Source organism: Mirounga angustirostris, unplaced genomic scaffold, assembly GCF_029215605.1.
Source record: "Mirounga angustirostris isolate CCGP_5_RB_7025 unplaced genomic scaffold, mMirAng1.0.hap1 SCAF_12, whole genome shotgun sequence".
In the NCBI taxonomy this organism is placed as follows: Eukaryota; Metazoa; Chordata; class Mammalia; order Carnivora; family Phocidae; genus Mirounga; species Mirounga angustirostris.
This window is the reverse complement of record NW_026991720.1, coordinates 65,282,841-65,306,027: the sequence shown is the minus strand read 5'-3', so window position 1 is coordinate 65,306,027 and position 23,187 is coordinate 65,282,841. Positions and strand designations below refer to the sequence as shown.

The window sequence follows — 23,187 nt, the reverse complement described above, 5'->3', positions numbered from 1 at the left end:
GGATAGACTTTTATAAAAATATTGGCCCCTGGTTCAGGCCAGCTTCTAGACTTTGCTTCTGATGCCTTGAAGTTCTTTTGATCCATTAGTCAGTCTACTTGCCACAAAAACTCAAATTACTATAGTTAGAGGGGAAGGGATGGATTCTTCTGGTTCCAACTCTAAAACGTCCCAACAGAACAGGTGTCCTTGCAAAGTAAAGTTAGCCTTAAGTGTCGTATATCTCAAGTTGTACAATCGGCGCAGGAGGGTGGAGCCCTCGCAACTGGCTTACCGGGGTGTGCGTCTGTCTTTGGGTGTCGGGGCACACGCAGGACACGCACGGACCCACTTTCCTACGGCAGCCCAATCAAACTCTCGCTCTCACCTCAAAGGCTGTCAACTCTCACGCCTCTCCCTGCGTCCACATCCAGCCCCCTCCTCACTCTTCTACTCCCTCACGCCCCGCCTCCAAAGTAGCACGCACCACTCTCATTGGCGAGTGCTCCTCTCACTCCTACTCCCCAACCAATCACTCGAGTTCTGGTGGAGAGCGGCGGAGCCAATGGGAATGCTCGTTGCGGCAGCTGCCGGGTCCGAGGGCCGGGAGGCGGTGCCGGGGGCGGGGTGCGGGTGGGGAAATCAGTTGCCATTTGGAGTGAGGAGCAGGCGGAGGCGGCGGCGGCGGTGTTTGCGGTGGCGCGGGATCCGCGGAGAGCGAGACACCTCGAGGCCCTTTCCTCCTGTCCCGATCCCGAGAAGCAGGGGTCCGGGCCTGCGTGCAGTTGCTGGGCGATCCCGCGCGTGCAGCCCTGCGAGGCAGCGAGCGGCCCCCGAGGCTGCGTGATCCGGACTGTTGCCCCTCTCCCCTGTCAGCGCGATGCCCGGGGCGGCGGCGGCTCCGGGCTCCTCGCGGCCCCGGCCGTGACCGCCACACCGAGCACGGCCCGCCGGTTGGGGCCGTTGGGCGTTTGTTTTCGCAGCCTTCCCCTCCCCCCCTCGCCGAGGCGGCGGGGGTGCGCGTTGGGAAGGGGGAGCCGAGAGACTCCTCCTCCTCCCCGATACCCCCGCCCCTCCCCCTTACACACTCGCACGCACTATCGCGCCGGCTCCCACACGCTCGCGCGCCTCCCGCTCTGCGCCTCCGTGTCGGCCGGCGTCGTCCCGGGCCCTCGGAGCCACCATGTCCACTGCCTCCTCCTCCAGTTCCTCTCAGACCCCTCATCCCCCGCCGCAGAGGATGCGGCGCAGCGCCGCGGGCTCCCCGCCCGCCGCCCCCTCCGCCGGCAACGGGAACGGTGCGGGCGGCGGCGTGGGTTGCGCCCCGGCTGCGGGAGCCGGCCGGCTGCTGCAGCCCATCCGCGCCACGGTGCCCTACCAGCTCCTGCGGGGCAGCCAGCACAGTCCCACGCGCCCACCCGCCGCCGCCGCCGTCGCCTCGCTGGGCAACCTCCCGGGGCCCGGTGCGGCCCGCGGCCCCAGCCCGCCCAGCCCGACGCTGCCGCCGGCCGCAGCCGCGGCCCCGACCGAGCAGGCGCCGCGGGCCAAGGGCCGCCCGAGACGGTCCCCCGAGAACCACCGGAGGAGCAACTCACCTGAGAGACGGAGCCCCGGCTCGCCCGTGTGCAGAGGTAGCGAGCCCAACCCTTCCGTCCTCCCGGGCTGCGTCTTCCCCGACGGTTCCCTCCGTGGAAACTTCAGCCTCTCCGGGCTTCTCTTTGCTAGTGCATTATCGAAGGTGTGAAAGTGGCTTTGGGAATCTCACCTCCCTGCGGTCGTTGCGGGGCTTGGAGGAGCGAACTGAAAAGCAACTTTTATTTGACCCACATGCCGCCCCTCAGATTTTATCTTCCATCACTCGCCTGCATCGAAAGGTTTTTCAGTTCGTGAGCTGATTAGCTCACTCATGTGTTTGCTGTTGGTAGCAGGGGAAGGAGGAGCTGGGCGAAACACTTAAAAATACACGCACACAAACTCTGGCAGCCGATAAGGTGGTGGTTGTAATCCACAGCCTCTTTGTGCTTTCCTACAAAGTTCCTAACGTGTCTGTGACTACTGGGATATATATATTTCTTCTTTTTTGGAAGGGTGATGGCATTAGTTATGAGGATATCTGTTGGATGTGTAGAAGAGACAGTTTTGGATATGCAATTGAAGTGTATAGTGTTTTGGTGGGTTTTTTTTTTTTTTTTTGGTCTCTTTTTTTCTACTTTATATAGTCATATGCATCAGAGCAGTACTTCGCTGAAAATCGTCTATGCCCAACTCAAGATTTTCATGGTAAATTTCTGAAGACCTATTTGTGGAGTGTGCTCACTTTTTCCTTCCATTTTTAAGTACACTTAACAGTTCAGTTGAGCTGTTAAAGGATCTCAAGTTTCTTTTTTGTTAGGTGTCAAAGGTAATGGTGAGCTAGTAGATGCTGTCGGCTTCCCTTAATGTTTTGTGTTTTGGTTTGGTTTTGTTTATGTCTGGGGACACAGTGCATGATCTAGTTGGGTCCTGGGGGAGAAAAGGAAGATTAGCCAAAACAGGGACTTAAAGCTCATAAGGGAGAGTGGTGTAGCTAATATAATTAGATACCAGGCTAGAGCTACAGATGCTGCTGCTGCAGCAGCATTGTGGAGACAACTGATCATACCGAGTGGAAAACTCTCTGCTTGGAAGGGAAACACTGTGGAGCTCTGTACGTTGATGTGGTATGTGGAAATTTTTTTTTTTTTTTTAATGGAGCTTTTTAATGAAAGACCTAGACTTGGAGAAAGTGATTATGTTATGATGGATTGCAGTTTTGGTGGTGGTGTTTTTTTAAATATTTCTGGCTGGTAATTAGCATGTTGCTAAGGCACTTGTTTTCAGACCACTTGATGGTGTGGCAGAGTAGGATGTAGTGCAGTGGTATGTGTACATGAGCACCAAGAAATACCTCCTGTAATCTGTATGCACCAGGAGGAATTTGCTCCCCCACTCCTCCCCCAGGTCAAGCCAGCTGCTGCAGAAACTGACATCCTCCAGCAAATCCTGAATGAATGAATGAAAACAACGTGATCGCCCTAATAATGACCACAACTGAACACACATCTTTGGCTGTATTTTATAGAAAAGGCCACCATTTTCTAACAGATTAATGCCATATGCAGCTCCCTTGCACATTTTCTGGAGCCTTATGAAATGAGAGGTAAAAGAACAAATAGAAGGCAGCAGTTAGAGAAATTTTTGAGTGATTTAACTTCAACAGTGCATAGATTGAGTTTTGGGATTTTCTTTTAGGGACTAATGTAACAGCCATAGAATAAGCATTTCAGACTGTGTACAGAGGGTTTTGTGGGCAAAGTAAGAGTATTTGCTGCAACAGTATAATGGCCATCTAGTGCCTGCTCCCCTTTTGTTGATAAACACTAACATCTTACAACACGTCATAGTACAACTTGTTTTTCTGCATCCTTCAAAAGCCTTAATTGCTTAAGAATTACATGGTCCATCATAAAGTAGTTTTAATGAAATTTGTGATCAGGCTTAAACTATCCCCCTTGTTGTAGTGTGGCATATCTGAGTTTAATGCAATTTTAATGTAATCATGATGAAAACACTTCCCTGAGTCTGGTTGTGCAGCAGACAGATTTGCATCACTACAGAGCTTGTATTGGGAATAGAAGAGGCTTTTCTGCTGTCTTTAACACCAGGTGGTTTTGTCAGTTTCTTACATTTAAGGGATTTTGAATGCAGGCTCTTGAGCCCCCAGTTCCCTGATTATATTACCTTTATGTTACTTCTCCACATCCCGCCGTGCTCCTCTCTACCCATATTAAAACTGTGCAACTAATCTATTCTGTTTAGCCATTTAAAATCCATTCTATGAACATTTGAACATTTTTTCAAACATTATCTACTCAGTTTCTTCTGAATTCTGTGAGGTTCTGACTTCAGTGGATTTTAGCCTCCACAGGTCAAGGCTCCTGCCGCCGCGGCTGCTGCCGCTGCAGACGCTGACATCACTATACTGCATGAATGAAAAACAACAACGTGCTCCATTTCTTGCTCTCCACCTCCTTCCTCTTCTGCACACTCCTCTGTGTGTGTGTGTGTGTGTGTAAGATGGTGTTACACTGCATTTGAAACTACATTTAAAAATGTTAAGTAGATGGTGGTTCAAGGGATATGTATGTAGTATAGAGGCATATTGTTTACAAAAAGCTTCAAGTGCTATGAGCATTTAGACTGGAGATGTCATAATTGAGCATTCAGTATTTTTTTTTTTTTATCTGGACTGGTGGTTATGGAAGAAAATACAGAAGCTTTAAACACTTTTCTTTGTAATTGTTTTACCAAGAAGAAATTATGGAACAACATGATTTCTAAACATGTTGGATCATTATTATTTCCCTCTTAAACATTCTTACTATGCATATTTATAGGGTTAAATCCATAGTAATAAAGAAAGGATACTCAGATTATTTCACAAAGCTGAGGAAAAGCTGAATTCTGTAAAAGGTACAATCAAATTTTAATATATTAGTTTATAAAATTCAACAAGATGGCAATTTCTTTATTTTTGTAGCACAGTTTTAGATAATTTAAAAGGGTATCATAACAGAAGACACATACATCTTTACCTGGACTTTTACAAATTAAAACTATCTTGTTTATGCATATTTTTGTTTGTATTTTTTAAAACCTCAAGGTTTGTTATTTATATTCATTTCTTTACTTCTGCCATTAGCAAAATGTCACCCTCCCTCTTGTTTGGTTCTGAAGGGTCTTGAAGTGGTGAATGACAAGCTGCTGAATGCATCCTCAGGCTCCCTGTGATGTGTTTGTAATAGATGTAAAATCATAAAGTATTATGCAAATAGTTATTTTTTTGTAATGGTAATACATAAAGTCTACCTTTGAAATAAATAGGACAACTCAAATGAGAATATAGCAGGATGTTAGTGTTAAAAATTAATCATCTGTAAGCTAAAATCATATGTAATAACCAAAAGAAAATAAAGTTGCTTTTTTCTGAAACCTCAGAGCAAAACCTATGGATTTAGAAACCTAGCAAATGCTCACAATTTTACTGTGCAAGATAAGATAGTAAGTAGCAGATCCTATTGTGGTTTTTTTTTTTTTTTTAAAGGATTGAGCATTAGGATGAATTATAAATTCTAAAAGATACAAAATCAGTTGCATTAGAGTACTCTGGATGGAGAATACTGCTGATTCTTAAGTGTACCAAATCTAGTTAAAAAAACATGGAAGAGCTTGTAATTTATATGGCTCCTGTTATGGAAAATAGCATGTGTTGATTCCTGGTTTAACATAACATTTATTTAGGCCTAATATGCTAGCAGAATACTGACTAACTCTAGAGTGAAATTTGATTAGAATTTTTCATGATTATTATTGAGAGCTTTATTGTTTTATGCATTAAGAAGTTATGATTGTATTTTAAAAGAAAATACAAAGCCAGCCAGCATGTAATGTTGAATGACTTCATGCAATGTGTACGTGTATGTCTTTGTGTTTTAATCAATTAATTTGCTTTCAGTTTTTTAATCTTTTCATTAAATTTCCCCTTTTGAGTCATTTTTATGCTATGCTCAGTTTGTGGAATGCAGCATTTTTAATTACTTTTTTCTCCCCTCAGTTTTTAGAGATACTCAGACATTCTCTTCATACAAAGTTACCTCTCAGGGTATTCTTAGAAATTAAAGTCCTTCTCCTGGCCCCCTCTTTAAAAATTAATTTTCTTTGAGTGCTTAGAGGAAATTATTTCAAAGCTTTCCTGTACTTGAGTAAAAATAGTTAAGAGTTGTAGGGTTTTTTGTTTTGTTTTGTTTTGTTTCTAAAATGACAGGTTTCAAATACTGGTTTTTGAGAAAGGTTTTAGGCCTTTGAGAACTACACTAAGTATCAGCAGCATTGATTATTTAGCTTTTCCCATCAGTTATGGTGCATAAGATTTCTAGTTCACTTAAATAGATAAGTGAAATTATAGGAGTTATTTCTTCTTAAACTACTGTCTTATGTTCAAAGATTATATTCCTCTCAAATAATGTATGCTAAGCATATTGAATATCGTATACCTAAGATATAAAAGCACCTTGGTCAATTTAACTGTATGTGTAGTTTTGTGTGTGTATATTGAGCTAAAGATTATTTCATTATTTACAGTACTTATTACAGAAGGACATGTCATTCACTGCAGTGTACATTTCTTCGAGGATTTAATGCAAATTAGGAATTATGCATTGGGAAATGCTGAAGAGTAATGACATCCTTGTGGTCTTTATTTTATTTGTGATAATGCAGACTAAATGTGAATAAGAAAACAAATAATTGGGCTCCATGGCAATGAATAACAATGGAAATAAATGGTAGTGTTCAATAAATGGCTAATAGGAGAAGGTTTTTCTTAAGTCTGAAATTTAAACAAATTTCTAGACACCTGTTTTATCAAAACTTTCACATGTCGCTAATAGTCTGCCAAAGAGTATATACTGACAGCCATGATAGTCTTAATTTTAGTTCAGTCTTTTCTCCAGTGCTTAAAATTGCTGGACACCGCCACCAAGACAGGCTTTTCCACAGCACCTGTGCCTGGCGCTGTTGTATTTTGTCTTCAGTATATAATTTTGTTATTAAATGATAAGGAAACCGAATCAGTGGTGCTGTTTCTGTCCTTTTATACTTGTATTTTAACAAGAGGTTGATTTTGAGACTGATAGTCTTTTAATTGAGTTTGCCAAAAGTGGAGGAAAGAGATAACACTACTCACCTATTAATAATGGGGAGCCTGAGAAACTGATGGAAGAGCCAGAAATTCCCTCCACCCTTTATCTGGACCCCTTAAACTGACCATGAGTCCACCCATCATCCGGCTGATTCTGAAAGAGTAAGATTTGTGCTTATTCTGCAAAACAGATTAGAAAGAAAGAAAATAAGGGTTTTCCTTACGTTATGAACAATTGTAGAGAAAAATACTTCTCCAGTATTTCGGTTTAGGGACAAACATGGCAGATACCTTTAAGCAGTGTTGTTTACTTCAAAGGAATGTTTTTGAGGCAAATAACAGGAGGAGGCAAGTTCATGAATACCTGAGTAACTTCCCCTGTATTATGTTGTGTCTCTAGTTGTAGGTAGAAAGGAAGAAAGCATTTTAGTGCTTTTTTATACACTAGGCAATGTATATGTTCATTTATCAAGGAAGTGCATTTGAAGTGCAAATCTTCTGATTCCAGATCTAGCGTTTATTCCACAAGACTATCCCATTGCTCCTAACTCAAAAAGACTGATATTGGTGACCAGCTGTGATTTCTGAGCTAGAAGAATTACTAAAGAATAGGTTTTCTGTTTTCACAGCACTATTACACTTTGCTAGGATGTGCCTTGACATTTTCAGAATGTCTAAACATGTAAGACACGGGATGGTGAATGTAACCGGAACAGAATATATATGGATTGGTCGTATTTCCCCATTTGTTCTTAAAAGTATAAGTGTGTGTGAGAGAGGGCAAGAAAATGAGAAATCCTTCTTCCTGAGGACTCAGGGATATGAACTTGACTGTTTCTGGCCCTCTTCCCATCTAGAATTTGTGCTGTCCTTGAATCATAGTGAGAAGTACTTTTCTCCATGAATGTTAGAAGTTGGTTACACATGGTGGTAAACTAATGAATGCTTCAGGAATCACTAAGCAGAGACTGGTCTCAAGTGATTGTCTCAGCAACTGGTGCTAGGTTAATTCAGCCCTCCCAAGAGCTAAGAAGTTATCACTGCAATTTGTGGGTTTGAACTGTGAATGTTTGTAGCTTAATGAAGTGCCACCATGGTGTACCTTAATGATGGCTCACCAAAAATAAGGATGAATGGAAGAAACTGGTGAAACCCACTATTGTGTGGCAAAATCAGTGTCCAAAATTGTCTTAACAAGTCATTAAAATTAAATCTACTAAACATCTGAATGTTTCATAAACTGCTACAACTTGCTGCCTAGTGTTACTAAAGATCAAATACCTACCACCTACTGACAGTAATAACTCCTTATTTAGCCAGTATAACCACAGGGAGAACTTTTGTGAATAGTCCATATAGCTAATTTTAACTTTTACATTACTAAGAAATAAACTTTCTAAAGGTATCATGCACTTGTTTTCTTAAGCAGAACAAACAAAACATAAGTGAACTCTTTGTGGCTTGTTTAGCTTTATTAATACTTACCTAACAAAATAATTATTATAGATCGTATTGAATATAAGATTGAATGAGCATTGACTGACAACTAGAGTTGCCCTATAACTGATTCTATAAATTTGCTTTTGGGATTGTCTTTTTTTTTTTTTTTTTTTTTTTAGAGATGGAGAGAGAGAATCTTAAGCAGGTTCCATGCCTGGTATGGAGTCCGATACAGGGCTCAGTCTCATGACCCTGAGATGAAATCAAGAGTTGGATGCTTAACCCGACTGAGCCACCCAGGTGCCCCAAGATTGTCTTTTTTCTGATGAAAGTGGAATGAAGCAATGTGTGACTACGTTATTCCTTAATAGAATAACCTAGCTCTTTTCTCCAGAATAGTCACATTAAAGTCCAGGTTATTTCCTTAATGGTACTATAAGAGTCTTAGAAACAAAAAGGTATACTGGAAAAATATTAAATTTGGAGTTAAGAGACTTGGGTTCTATTTTCAGTTTTAACATTTGACTTACAGCAAGTCACCAACTCTTGACATCTTATTTTCTCTATCTTTAAAGTGAGAGGTGGGGGGGCACCTGGGTGGCTTAGTCGGTTAAGTGTCTTCCTTCGGCTCAGGTCATTATCCCAGGGTCCTGGGATGGAGCCCCCCATTGGGCTCTCTGCTCAGCAGGGAGCCTGCTTCTCCCTTTGCCTCTGCCTCTCTCTCTCTCTCTCTCTGTTTCTCATTAATAAATAAATAAAATTTTTTAAAAATGAAGTGAGAGGTGGGATTTTTAAGATTTTGGTTAGAGAAAAAATTCTGAAAGGAAAAGTAAGGTTATTAAACTAGATAATTTTTTGTAAGTATTCCCCCCTAGCTTTATTGAGGTATGACTGAGAAATAAAAACTGTAAATATTTAAAGTGTACAGTATGATGGTTTTATCTATTATACACCATGAAATGATTATCACAGTCAAGCTAGTTAACACATCCATCACCTCACATAGTTACTGTTTGTTTTGGTGTATGATGAGAACACTTAAGATCTACTCTTGACAAATTTCAAGTATACAATACAGTATTATTAACTAGAGTCACTGTGCTGTGTAGTATTCATCATTATTTACCCAGAACTTGGTCATCTTATAATTGAAAGTTTGTACCCTTGACCTGTATCTTCCCTTTTCTCTCACCTGCAAGACCCTGGAAACCACCACTGTACTCTCTGCTTCTATAAATTTGACTTTTTTACATTCCAGTTGTAAGTGAGATCATACAGTATTTATTTTTCCGTGTCTGGCTTATTTTATTTAGTACAGTGTTCTCCAGGTTCATCTGTGTTGCCAGTGGCAGGATTTCCTTCTTTTTTTTTTTTTTAAAGGCTGTATAATATGCTTGTGCGCATGTGTGACATTTTCTTTATCCATTCCTCCATCAATGGACATTCATGTTATTTCTGTATCTTGGCTATTGTGAATAATGCAATGAATGTGGGAGGGCAGATATCTCTTTAAGATACTGATTTCAGGGCGCCTGGGTGGCTCAGTTGGTTGAGCGACTGCCTTCGGCTCAGGTCATGATCCTGGAGTCCCGGGATCGAGTCCTGCATCGGGCTCCCTGCTCAGCGGGGAGTCTGCTTCTCCTTCTGACCCTCCCCCCTCTCATGTGCTCTCTCTCTCCTCTCATCCTCTCTCTCAAATAAATAAATAAAATCTTTAAAAAAAAAAAAAAAGATACTGATTTCATTTCCTTTGGATGTATATACCCAGAAGAAGGATTGCTGGATCATATGATAGTTCTAATTTTAGTGTTCTGAGGAATCTCTATACTGTTCTTTTTTTCCCTCCAAGATTTTATTTAAATTCAAATTAGTTAACATGTAGAGTAGTATTAGTTTTCAGAAATAGAATCTAGTAATTCATCACTTACATATAACACCCAGTGCTCATCACAAGTGCCCTTCTTAATGCCCATCACCCTTTAATACATCCCCCACTCCCCTCCCCTCCAGCAAACCTCAGTTCTCTATCTTTAATAAGAGTCTGTTATAGTTTGCCTCCCTCTCTGTTTTTATCTTACTTTTCCTTCCCTCTCTCTATGTTCATCTGTTTTGTTTCTTAAATTCCAAGATGAGTGAAATCACATGGTATTTGTCTTTCTCTGACTGACTTATTTTGCTTAGCATAATACCCTGTAGTTCTATCCATGTCATTGCAGATGGCAAGATTTCATTCTTTTTGATGGCTGAGTAATATTCCATTCCATTACACTTACACACACACACACACACACACCCCACATCTTTATCCATTCATCAGCCAATGGACATTTGGGCTCTTTCCATACTTTGGCTGTCGTTGATAGTGCTGTTATAAACACTGAGGTGCATGTGCCCCTTTGAATCAGTATGTTTGTATCCTTTGTATAAATACCTAGGAGTGCAATTTCTGGATCATCCGGTAGTTCAGATAGTTCTACTTTTAACTTTTGGAGGAACCTCCATACTGTTTTGCAGAGTGGCTGCACCAATTTGCATTGCCACCAACAGTATAAGAGGGTTCTCCTTTCTCCACATCCTTGCCAACATCTGTTGTTTCCTGAGTTGTTAATTTTAGCCATTCTGACAGGTGTGAGGTGGTATCTCATTGTGGTTTTGATTTGTATTTCCCTGATGATGAGTGATGTTGAGCGTTTTTTCATGTGTCTGTTAGCATCTGTATGTCACCTTTGGATAAATGTCTATGTTCATGCCTTCTGCCCATTTTTTAACTGGATTATTTTTTGAGTGTTGAGTTTGATAGGATACTAGCCCTTTATCAGAAATATCATTTGCAAATATCTTCTCCCATTCCATCAGTTACCTTTTAGTTTTATTGCAGAAGCTTTTTATCTTGATGAAGTCCCAATAGTTCATTTTTGCTTTTGTTTCTCTTGCTTCCGGTGACATGTCTAGTAAGAAGTTGCTATAGCTGAATCACAGAGGTTGCATCGAATGTGTAGATGGCTTTGAGTAGTATAGACCTCTTAACAATGTTTGTTCTTCCAATCCATGAGCATGGAATGGTTTTCCATTTCTTTGTGTCTTTTTCAATTTCTTTTGTAAGTGTTCTGTAGTTTTCAGCATACAGATCTTTCACCTGTTTAGTTAGGTTTATTCCTAGGAATCCTATGGTTTTTGGTGCAATTGTAAATGGGATTGATTCCTTGATATCTCTTTCTGCTGCTTCATTATTGGTATATGGAAATGCAACAGATTTCTGTACATTGATTTTATATCCTGCCACTTTGCTGAATTCATGTATTAGTTCTTCCTTTTTTTTTTTTTTTTTTTGGTGGAGTCTTTTGGGTTTTCTACATAGATATACTGTTTTCTGTTCCCACCAATTTACGTTCCCACCAATGGCATACAAGTGTTACCTTTTCTCCACATCCTTGCCAATACTTTTTATCTCTTACCTTTTGATAATAGCCATTCTAGCAGGTGTGAGCTGGTATCTCATTGTGATTTTAATTTGCATTTCCCTGATGATTAGTGGTGTTGAGCACCTTTTCACATACCTGTTGGCCATTATATGTCTTCTTTGAAAAATGTCCATTCAACTCTTTTGCCCATTTTTTAATTGGGTTGTTTTTTTGTTTTGTTTTGTTTTGTTTTGTTTTTTGCTGTTGATTTGTAAGAGTTCCTTATATATTTTAGGTATTAACTCCTTATCAAATGTATGGTTTACAGATATTTTCTCCCATTCCATAGCTTGCTTTTTCATTTTATTGATTTTTTTTCCTTTTTCTGTGCAGGAGCTTTTTAGTTCGATGTAGTCCCACTTACTTATTTTTGCTTTTGTTGCTTTACTTTTGGTGTATATCCAAAATGTCATTGCCAAGACTGATGTCAAGGAGATTTTTCCCTCTATTTTCTCCTAGGAGTTTTACAGCTTTGGGTCTTATTTTTAAGGCTTTAACCCATTTTGAGTTAATTTTGTATTTGGTAATAAGAAGATGGTCTGATTTCATTCTTTGGCATGTGGATATCCAATTTTTCCAACACCATTTATTGAAGAGATTGTCATTTTGTGTGCCATTTTGTGTTCTTGGCACCCTTGTCAAAGATTAGTTGACCATATATCTTTGAGTTTATTTGTGGGCTCTCTGTTCTGTTCCATTGGTCTATGTGTCTGTTTTTTGTACCAGGACCATATTGTTTTGATTACTGTTGTATAGACTAGATAATTCTTAGTAAAATGATCATTTATTGAGTTTTTATGTCAGCCACTAGTCTTCACTGAAACCTAGTGTAAAGTACTTTTATAACTTCTCTGTGTAAATGACATCCTACAAGTTAAGTAATTGCCCAAGGTCAGGCAGCATGCACATAAGGCCCAGAGGGCCCATATAACTCTTAAGTCTCGACTTCAAGTTAACTGAGAGTTGCTTTTGGAACCCAGTTCATTATGGGACAGGAAAGCAAGCATAATGGGTTATCCCATTGCTTATACAGTTAAGTCAGAGAAAGGCCAAAAATAGCATTAGAGGGTTGGGTGAAGAGAAAGCTAAATGGGACTAGACTCTAGGGTCCACAGAACTTAAAATAGTTGCAAGTATTCCCAATGATTCAGGCCTCAGGTATGCATATAAGAATGTCATAGCATTTCAAAATCTTATTATGCCATTAATAAGCCTTCCTTTTGGTCCTAAAAGGATCTACCACTTTGTTAAAGCAGAATTTAGATTTCATTTTTTTAAAACTGCCTTTCGTATGAATTCTCAAAATCTGGATAGAATAAGGTCTTTTGTATTTTCTTATTTGACAGTTTAAACTTTACATGTCTCATAAAGCATCATAAGGCTCCATTCATCCCTAACTTGATTCTTTACTCTTGCCATCCTTTGATATTTTAGCAGCATTCAAAATAGTACCTTTTTAGGGGCGCCTGGGTGGCTCAGTTGGTTGGGCAACTGCCGTCGGCTCAGGTCATGATCCTGGAGTCCTGGGATCGAGTCCCGCATCGGGCTCCCTGCTCGGCGGGGGGTCTGCTTCTCCCTCTGACCCTCTTCCCTCTCGTGCTCTCTGTCTCTCATTCTCTCTCAAATAAATAAATAAAATCTTTAAAAAAAAAATAGTACCTTTTTACATATCACTCTCATGGCAAAACAACAAGGTGCACTATCTTCTCAACTTATAACTGCCTGAAATCTTTCACTTTCTCTGGGTTTGCTGATGTGATCCAGAAAAGATATTCTGAGCTCCATTTTAATAATCTCTTCCATGGTGATTTGGGGTTTTGTGTTTTTTTTTTTTTTTTCAGTGTCATTTGTGCTTATTGTAAGCTCTCTTTAATAGTCAGTGTGGAACATGAGCCATTTCATAAGTAACATTAGAAATGATATTTTTATTGTTATGATATTGAAAGTGTTGTATAGAGTCTGTGTGATGGATTGAGTTTTTCATGATATTTATTCTGTAATTATATTAACTTTTCTAGTTAAATACATCAGTTTATAAGTTGAATCAGTGAAGTAATATTTCGATCTTAGAAGATAATAAAAACTGGTAGGCCTCACTTGCTCAGGGTTACATCAGGTCTAGCCATAAAAAACTTTGCTAGTCTCATGTATACCTGTGCAGGGATCTTTCCATGAAGGTACAAAAAGATCATAGTGAAATACAGATTTGTTTATATATGAGCTGGTAGTCTGTAAACAAAATATTTTTTCAGTATCTTTGAGGGTTCTGTGACAATGTCATTTTCTTCTAAAGTATAGTTGGAGGCAATCTGATATCTTGCTGTGAAAAGAATCAGCTGTAAGTTAGACTAAGTGTCTAACATTTACTAAATAGAGGTTAGCAAACATTGCTAAATGCAGTTTCATTAGTTTCTTAGAAGTGGGGAATTAGACTGTGCTCAGAAATAAGGTTTTTTGAAAACTACAGTATTCTGCAATATTTTGATTAGATGGCTTAAAAAACATTTTAAAATCCTTTACATGCCAGAGTGACCCATTATTAAAAAACAAAACCAAACCAAACCTCTAGTCAGTCACATTTGCTTACTCTTTGGCTTTTTGGTTAACATATGGCCAAAGTTTAATGTAGCTTTAATGTAATTTCCATAACTGTTCATTCATTCAAGAAATGTTTCAGTTACTGTACTAGTTGCTGGCAATATGTTGGTGAGTAAAACTAATGGAATTCCTCCTTTTTTTTACACAATAAATATTTTTTGAGTCCCCACTGTATCTGAGAAACTCTGACCCTTACAGAATACATATTCTAGGTACAGTTGATATGCTCACATTCATATTTCGCAATGAAGTCAGTTCATTTAAAATCTGCCAAGACTTTAACCCACTCTTTGCTCTGAGCTTTGGGCTTCACATATGAATTATGTTCCTTTGCTTGCTTTTCTAAGTTAAGTTGAACTTTTTGGTATTTATTGAATACCAAATACTCTTTTTATATGTGTTTTCTTTCGTTAGATGAAGCCTAGGAGACCTTCCTTCTGTGGCTTTTCTATAATATATCTAGGTCTAACTTACATTCTTGCATGGATGTACAATATTCTGCTATAGTTGGCCTAGGATTACATCATTGACACTTTCTGTGCACACATATACCCAGATACCCTCTCGGTATTCTGAACGTTATTGCTGGATGTGACTTTTTGTATAGAAATGTAGTAGTATGTAGTAATGATGTGTGGTGATACCTGGACACTGATAGCTTGTGAGACTATTGAAATGAGTACAACTTGGCTTTGGCTAAATATCTGCTATATTGAGCTAGAAGAGAATGGAAAATAAGCTTTTCATATGTTGTATTACCAGTAATTGATACCTTGGTTGAATGCACAATGACTTATTTGTCTTTACTATACTCAGAATTCAGTTTTCATTTTTATCTATTCATAAAAGTTTTTATCTTAAAGAATTATTAGCTTTAAAGTCTTTAGTATTAGTATTTGGTTATATTAGTTAATCTTTAAGACAGTTGTCCTGTTCTACTTTGTGCTAAGCCAAGTGGTCAAAAATAACATCTTTATACAGATATTCCCATTTAATGGAGTAAGTATTACACCTAATTTCATGGTAAAACAGATGTTAGGTGAAGTGTATGTTCTGGGTCAGTTTTTTTGTTGTTGTTTATGGAGCATTGAAGAAATTCTTATAATCCCTGAATATAACCATATAATAAACCATGTAAAATTGTATGTAGGAGTTTTAGAAAATAGGAAGGCATAGGAAAAGTAATGAAATAAATTATTGTTAATATTTGCTGTGTCATTTAAAATCACTATTCCATTCTTGAATTAAGTGCTTCAAAATGTAAAAGAAAGTAAATATAGATTATGGTAGCTGAATTTTCGATGAGACTGACTGTATCATTCCCATAGTTAATATAGCAATTCTAGAGACTTTAACAGTTTACTTATGATTTTTCCTCCAAGCATTGTCTTAATGTTTCTGTAATTCTGTATTCAGAGTAATTTTGGTGGATGTGCGTGCTTCACCAAATAGCACCTTGTCATTTTTAGTGTTCCAGTGTGGAGCATAGTGGCTGGTACTTAGAAAGCCCTGCAGCAAACACTTGATAAATCTTTACATAGGAATTAGGAGAGATTTATTTTGGGTATATAAGGGTTCAAATCACTGAACAGTCATTTTTATGACATGCAGTCTTATAGGTATCTGGCAAAGATGAAAATTAATAGATTACATTTGTGTTGCCATTTTCTAAAATCCCTAAATGTTTGGGGAACTGATGGCTTTTATCTTCATTTAGGGCCTATCATTCAGTGGTAGTATGTAAGGTTGGAAAAGCACTGATTTAAACCTTCATATGAAATGGGAGCTGGGTGCTCCTGCTGGTAGAAATAGGTAGGACAAGGATGGATGATGTCAGGACAGTCCACATTTTGAAAGATGGAGAATACACTACTACAGAGTGAGTTTCTAGGTTACAGTGAGAGTTCTGTTAAGTGAATTTTGGCCTGTTGAGGCTGTGTGGAATCAGCTTGTAAAGCTGTTAAATTTAGAGAAACTAAAGTTATCATTCCCCAAATTCGATGGGCTTTTTCAATTAAAATTCTAAGTGTTTTTACAGTCTTTCATAAAGATCATGATTATACTAAGCTCCAAGTAAGGAGAATGTAAATTACATATTAATTTGTGCTGCATTATAATGTAAAAAAATTTTAACTGTAGAGTGGATTTTGGGGTAATTATTTGCTTTAGAGAATGTCTAACTTACGTGCAAGTAAAATTATTCAATTTACCAAAGTGTTATTTACACAAACTTTTTAGGAAGTCAGTTGCACAAGGTTGAGGTTCATCTGAGGTTGTAAAAACATTACTGAATAGTGTAATTTCTCATTGCTGCATAAAATGTTCTACTGACATTTAGCAGAATTAACTAATATCCTAAGACGTTGTTACAAATGAGCATGAATAGGTATTTTCCATTCCCTTTCTAGTCTGAATTTAAAGATCTAAGAAATTTGGTATTCAACTAACCCCTGAAAGGGAAAGAACTCATATGCACTAATGATTTTATGTCTCACAAAATTCTCTGTGGAAAGATATGCTTTTAAATTAGATAAATATTCCAAGGCTTTTTCTGGAATATTTTGTCCTTATAAAAAGAAGTTATTCAGTTATAATTTCCTAGCAAACTGTTTCTAACCAGCTTCATGGAGGAAGTATTTCTTCCTTCATGAAAAACTTCCACAAAGTCTTCCACTGTTACTAGTGTCAAGAAGACAAAGCAATAAGTAAGCATAATTAGACTAGAAAGATGATTAGTGCTGTGGATCATGATTTCATTTATAATTGTATATTACTATAGGCTGATTTTAACTTAGTTTCTTTATATACTTATGGACCAGGAAATTAATTAACCAACTAATATGTTCATTCTGAAGGTCTATACAGTATGAGAATGGGTGTGTGTGTGTGTATGTGTGTGTGTATGTAAAAGAAGTCCCTTAAGTTCACATTCATTTATCAGCAATTACTGGGTAATCACTGGCTCCTGATACTTTTCTCCATACAGAGTAGAGATTCATGGTCATCTTTTCACAATACTTCAAGTACTTTCAATATACTGGTGGTAGTGACTTAGGGATTTGGCTTATCTCATGAAAGAGGAAAGCAGTGGACATATAACTAGGTATAATTCTAAACATCTCCCTTGTGATTATGGGGAAACTTGCTATTTATCATGTTACAGTTATATTTCCTTCCTGGAGGCACGTCTTGAATGCTGACTTCTTTGACTAAACTGTTTACTTCAGGGTTATTTGGTAAAAAAAAATAAGTTTGTTGGGTTGGTTTGGAGAAACATATTAATCAGTTCAAATATAAATTCCCTTTTCTAAATTATCTAACAGTTTAGAATGCCAACCCAGTTATATGCGGTTTAATTTTATTAACAAATGTATGATAATTTTCTCTGAAGTTGGCTTTGTGATTTTTGAGCAGAAGGTTATGTTGGTATTTAATTTCAAAGTTTAAACAAGCACTGAAAGGTGTAATTGCATTTCTACAGACAGGAGAGGGTATTCTAAGTGGGACCTGTGTATAGCAAATTAAAATAGACATTATCCTTACATTCTGCAAGTTGTCACATCATTATAAATGTCTTTGGTTGTTTTGCTCATGCTCTTTATCTTCTTGTTAGTCTTGTTACCATCTGTATAAAAGGTTTTAATTTAAAGTGTATTCAAATAAATAAAATCTGTAAAAAAAAAAAAAAAAGGGGGGCGCCTGGGTGGCTCAGATGGTTAAGCGTCTGCCTTCGGCTCAGGTCATGATCCCAGGGTCCTGGGATCGAGTCCCGCATCGGGCTCCTGACTCAGCGGGGAGTCTGCTTCTTCCTCTCCCTCTGCCTCTCCCACTGCTCATGCTCTCTCTCTCTCTCTCTCTGTATCTCTGTGTCTCAAATGAATAAATAAAATCTTTAAAAAAAAATAAAAAAATAAATAAAGTGTATTCAGCTGGGGCACCTGGGTAGCTCGGTCAGTTAAGCATCTGCCTTTGGCTCAGGTCAGGATCCCAGGATCCTGGGATCGAGGCCAGAATCGGGCTCCCTGCTCAGTGGGGAGCGTGCTTCTCCCTCTCCTCCTGCTTGTGCTCTCTCTCTCTCTCTGTCAAATAAATAAAATCTTTAAAAGAAAATAAAGTGTATTCATCCTATGTTTCACAGCGTGGAATATATCATACTCTCTTAGTTAACATGCTTTTAAAACGTGGCCTATTTTTCTATGCTACTGAGAGAAAAACAATAACTTATTAATAACTTTTACCCGATATAATTCCAAATTTGAGTCATGTGCTCTAATTATTCATATATAATAAGATATGATTAGGAGTACAGTTATCAAGGTAAAGAATATCAAATGAGTTAAGTTTAAACTCAGAGATTTGGTACAGAAATGGAGTTGAATGGTTTCTTTTACTTGCTAATTGGCACTATGGAACACAACCTTGATTAAGACTTTCAGACCCAGGGCATCATTGGGTTAAGTTCTTACTTCCTGTCAGTGTAATCATTGACTTTTTCCTCCTTTCTCATTTCTCCCATCCTGCTCATCACTGTATCTTGTCCCATCTCCTCTGAATTATGTCCTGAATCTGGTGGCTGCTTTCCATCCTTTCCATGTTAATTATTGTTGCTTGTACTGTTGTCCCTAAAACCTCCCATCTTTAATCAAGCCATCATACTGCTATAAGTACAGTCTTTCTTAAAAAAGAAAAATCTGAAGTTTAAAATCCTTAGCTTGGCATAAAAGACTCATCTTGGCACCCTCTGTCATGTACCTCATGTTCTTTGCGAACTGAACTCACTTTTTATTGTTAATGGTGTTATCCTTTTATAGCTCCATACTTTGAATACATGTTCCTTGTCAGGGTAGGGTACAATAGATTACCTTAAATTAGATTAAGTTAGATTACCCTCCTTGTGGTGACAGTTTATGATGATAATTAGTGAGATTGTAAAATCTGGCCCAAACTCTCCGCAAGGATAATTGTAGATGCTAGTGCTACCAACTTTACTGCATCTCAGAGTTTAAAGAAAGGTGGTCCACCAGCTTTTACTACTAGGACTACTTTGAAAATTCACCTTGGAAGATCTACTGTATTCTCATCTGATTCAACACTTCGGCAAGTGGGGTTCATTGTTATCAGTATTTGTGTCAATATGCAAGAAATACTGTATCAAGTTTGATTGTGTGACCTTGGTGGAATGTATTTTTACATAATTTTCTGTGTATTCTTAATAACTAAAGATTCTATATCTACTCTTTGACTACAGTTTTAAAAGACCATCTTCAGAAAAGTTCAGAGACGTTTTCCACAATGGTAGCCTTCTAAAAATAAGTCCATGGTCTCCCAGGGTGCTTGGCAGGACAAGAAGTTTAGTGTATTTATTAAATGGTCTTATTTCATACAAACATAGTTCTTGAATATACACCATATCAAGAGTTTTGTACTGAATGAACCTATTTTAATTACCTGTTTGTGAAATACCTGAGCATGGAAATTTTAGTCTTTTAAAAATAGATGTGGAAAGGGCGCCTGGGTGGCTCAGTTGGTTAAGCGACTGCCTTCGGCTCAGGTCATGATCCTGGAGTCCCTGGATCGAGTCCCGCATCGGGCTCCCTGCTCGGCAGGGAGTCTGCTTCTCCCTCTCCCACTCCCCCTGCTTGTGTTCCCTCTCTCGCTGTGTCTTTCTCTGTCAAATAAATAAATAAAATCTTTAAAAAAATAAAAAATAAAAATAGATGTGGAAAATAGGATGACAGTAGGACCTGAATTCGAGTGTTTGTCACTATGTTGTACTTTATTCACAATGATTTTTTTTTTTTTTGATGAGCCTCACATACAGAATATTAAAAAGAAATATGGAGCTACTCTATTTGAGGCTCTTCTAAAAAGTCTTCAGTAAGGAGGTCCAGAATATATGCCAGGTGATTTCCAGTTTTTTAATACTTATTTCATAAAAGGCCAAGGGAAGATGGATAAATGATATCCACAAGTTCAGCAAACGTTTCTTGTGCTAGGTGTTAGAGAAACCAAAAAAAAAAGAGAGAGACAAAAGCCTTACTTTTGGTGGGATGGAATCAATCTCTGGTAGATAAGTCTTTCATTAATCATTTAAGTACGAACTAGGTACAAAGTAAACAGATTAGTGAATGCTATTGGGTTTTTCTTTCTTTATTAAGTGAAAGTACAATAGCTAAAATATAGGTGGAAAGAGAGAAAGGTAAGTGAGTGACTTGATATCTCTATCAAAAATAAGTTAACTGCATTATTCATAATGTTCAGACATATATTGTTCAGTACTTGTTGTATCTCACCACTACATAGGAAGGATTTTAAAGATTCTTTTTCTTCTTCTTCTTTTTTTTTATTTGACAGAGAGCACGTGCACAAGCAGGGGAAGCAGCAGGCAGAGGGAGAGGGAGAAGCAGACTTCCCGCTGTACAGGGAGCCCAACGCGGGTCTTGAACCCAGGACCCTGGGATCATGACTTGAGCTGAAGGCAGACGCTTAACTGGCTGAGCCACCCAGGCGCCCCCCCACTTTTTTTTTTTAGAGAGAGTGCAGGAGCAAGGGAGGGGAGAGGCAGAGGGAGAGAGAGAAGCTTAAGCAGGCTCCACACCCCATGCTGAGCCAACACAGGGCTCAATCTCATGACGATGAGATCATGACCTGAGCCAAAATCAAGAGTGAGACACTTAACCGACTGAGCCACCCAGGCGCCCCAGGATTTAAAAAATTCTAACCAGAGGTAAAGAGGGAAAGAACGTAGAGAAATGGGAAATATAAATCCACTGACCCACCTTCTTTGTGTAATTGGCTTCGTCTGGGTTGGTTTTCCTCCCACATTGAGATGAGTCTTTCCAGTATATCTGGAGATGTTTGTTAGGGTTTTGATTCCAAATGTCCCAGCTATTCTATTCAGATAGAATAGAATTGTTATTGATTGTTAATGATTCAACCTGTATCCAAAACTATAGTCTGATATTTGTTCACTCAGTTCTTGGGCACTTGGGTTGAACATTGTTATTTCATCATTTCAGGGAAAAAATAATTCAGATCTAATATAATAAACTCTGAAACTTTGTGACTTTATTCCATTGGTAGGTCCTAGGCAGTGCCTACTGAAGTACAGTTCAATCAGTATCAATAGACTATTTTTGACTAAGATTATGGCCAGTTCTGTGGGCAGTTCTATGGCTATTTTAGAGGAATAAAATATCATGCTATTCTAAAATATTTTATGACACTTTTCCCCTGCACTTAGTCATGCCACTAGTAGTTTTATTTTTTCTTAAGTTGCTCTCAGTCCCTGGCAGCATTTCCTGGCAACCTTTTATGCACAATATTTGTTGAATTGTTGAGGTGGAAGGTGTTCTGTATGCAAACACAGAACTGGTTTTTTACCACGTTCTGTTTTACTCCGTAGCCTCGACAAAGGTGTCATTTGTATAAGACATTTTCCTTCAGGATGTTTCCTGCAGCTTTTGGCCATTTCCAACTTTAATGAAGCATCCAATTTTGGATAAACTACTGCTTCACAGCTACATATTTGATTCTTTGGTGTCAATATTTAGGAAAGAAAATGCTAGAATAAACATCTGTGTTTCCTTATTTCTGAAGCCTTCATTCTGTTCAGCCTATTGGTTCTGGGTTTATAGAGAAGTGTAGTTAGCTGTGTATTTGCCAGTCAGTGACATATTCACCATTGCTGGACTGGGGGACACAATGTGGGGGAAAATACAGCTCATAGACTAAGTTTAATTTATTAGATTCTTTTTCATTAAGCAGATCAGTGATATCCACACATATTCCAGTATAGATTTCCATTTATCATTTGCCTACCATCAATAAATTTGCTTTCCTGGCAGTCATATCTCATTGAGATTAAGCAGTTAACTCTCTTTCTAGGCCTTTACTCTTAACTTCTACATTTAACCATGGAGTTAACCTATTATTATGCTATTATGAGCTAATCTATAGTTATTACTACCTAAGCAAAGTGTTTATAGCTTAGACTTAAGTGCTTAAATCTTACCTTTGTTTATAAATTGTATGTTAAAATAGATTTGGGTTTAGAATTCTTAGAAATATTCAGTGTAGATATCATGAGAAAAAATATTTAATGGTCTAGGAGACTGTAGTGCTTTTTGTGTTATATTCATTCTTAATTCAAATAAGGGGTCGGAATGCTGATAATTTTTTTTTTCAGAAGCTTTTCCAGAATCAGAGGAACTACAGTTGTCATACAGATTTCCAAAGATTTCATTTTACATGGTATAATTTGTCCTTTTTTAGTGGTGGTAAGACCTTGATCCCATAATGTTAGTAGTCATAATCAATTCTTTCTCAGCCTTGAAAATTATTTTAAGACTCTTCGTTCTTTATTGACATACCCAGTAGATGGCGGGATAGTGTGAAAAGAGCCTGGTTATTTTTGTCCCTTCTAGATTTAGCCCCTTGCAAGGAGAGGTCTTCTTCAAGGCTTGTTTCCGTCCTGTCTTGTCCACATGACTCTTCAAACCCCTCAGTCCATTGCCCTGCCATTCCATTTGTCATGGTGAACTCTATCTTTTCCCATAAAAGGAACTCTTGTCCGTTGATCCCTTCCTGGTTCTTGCTGCAGGCTTCCATAAGATACACTTGGAAACTTGAATCAGTGATTGCCCTCTCTGGAGGGAGGGGATAGGCAAAAATCCTATCAGTGGAGTGACTGTGGATGCTCCATTTCAGGTAGTTTCCCCTCTAGGTTAGGCAAGAGCTCATTTCTTTACCAGGCTACCTAGGAAGAAAGTGTACCTCTCTAAGGCTAGCTTCAATTTTTCTCGGAGTCCCCACAATCACAATATTAGAAGAATATTAAAATTTTAAAAATACATGTATCTGGTTCTAGAAGGAACTTAATTAACTCACATTTGGTTTGCAGCTATTCTGTAAATTTATAGTCTTAGATTCAAATATGCTAAGAGGATAACTGTGAATTTCAGATTTCCTCTGGTCATTATTTTGTGTAGT

General features: G+C 38.5%; 1 protein-coding gene and 1 long non-coding RNA gene across 3 annotated transcripts in view; one reads left to right on the top strand and one right to left on the bottom strand.

The window, feature by feature from the left end:
- Positions 1-413, bottom strand: part of LOC129045483 (uncharacterized) — a 219,715-nt gene extending 219,302 nt beyond the window's left edge. The window contains exon 1 of the long non-coding RNA XR_008505268.1: positions 275-413. This is a non-coding gene — a long non-coding RNA (uncharacterized LOC129045483). The remainder of the gene's footprint in view (positions 1-274) is intronic.
- Positions 414-637: 224 nt separating this feature from the next.
- GLCCI1 (glucocorticoid induced 1) overlaps positions 638-23,187 on the top strand; it is a 112,203-nt gene continuing 89,653 nt past the window's right edge. For both annotated transcript variants that reach the window (XM_054505277.2, XM_064575220.1), the window contains exon 1: positions 638-1,610. In XM_054505277.2, the coding sequence (XP_054361252.1) occupies positions 1,163-1,610 (448 nt within the window). In that variant the 5' untranslated portion in view covers positions 638-1,162. The remainder of the gene's footprint in view (positions 1,611-23,187) is intronic.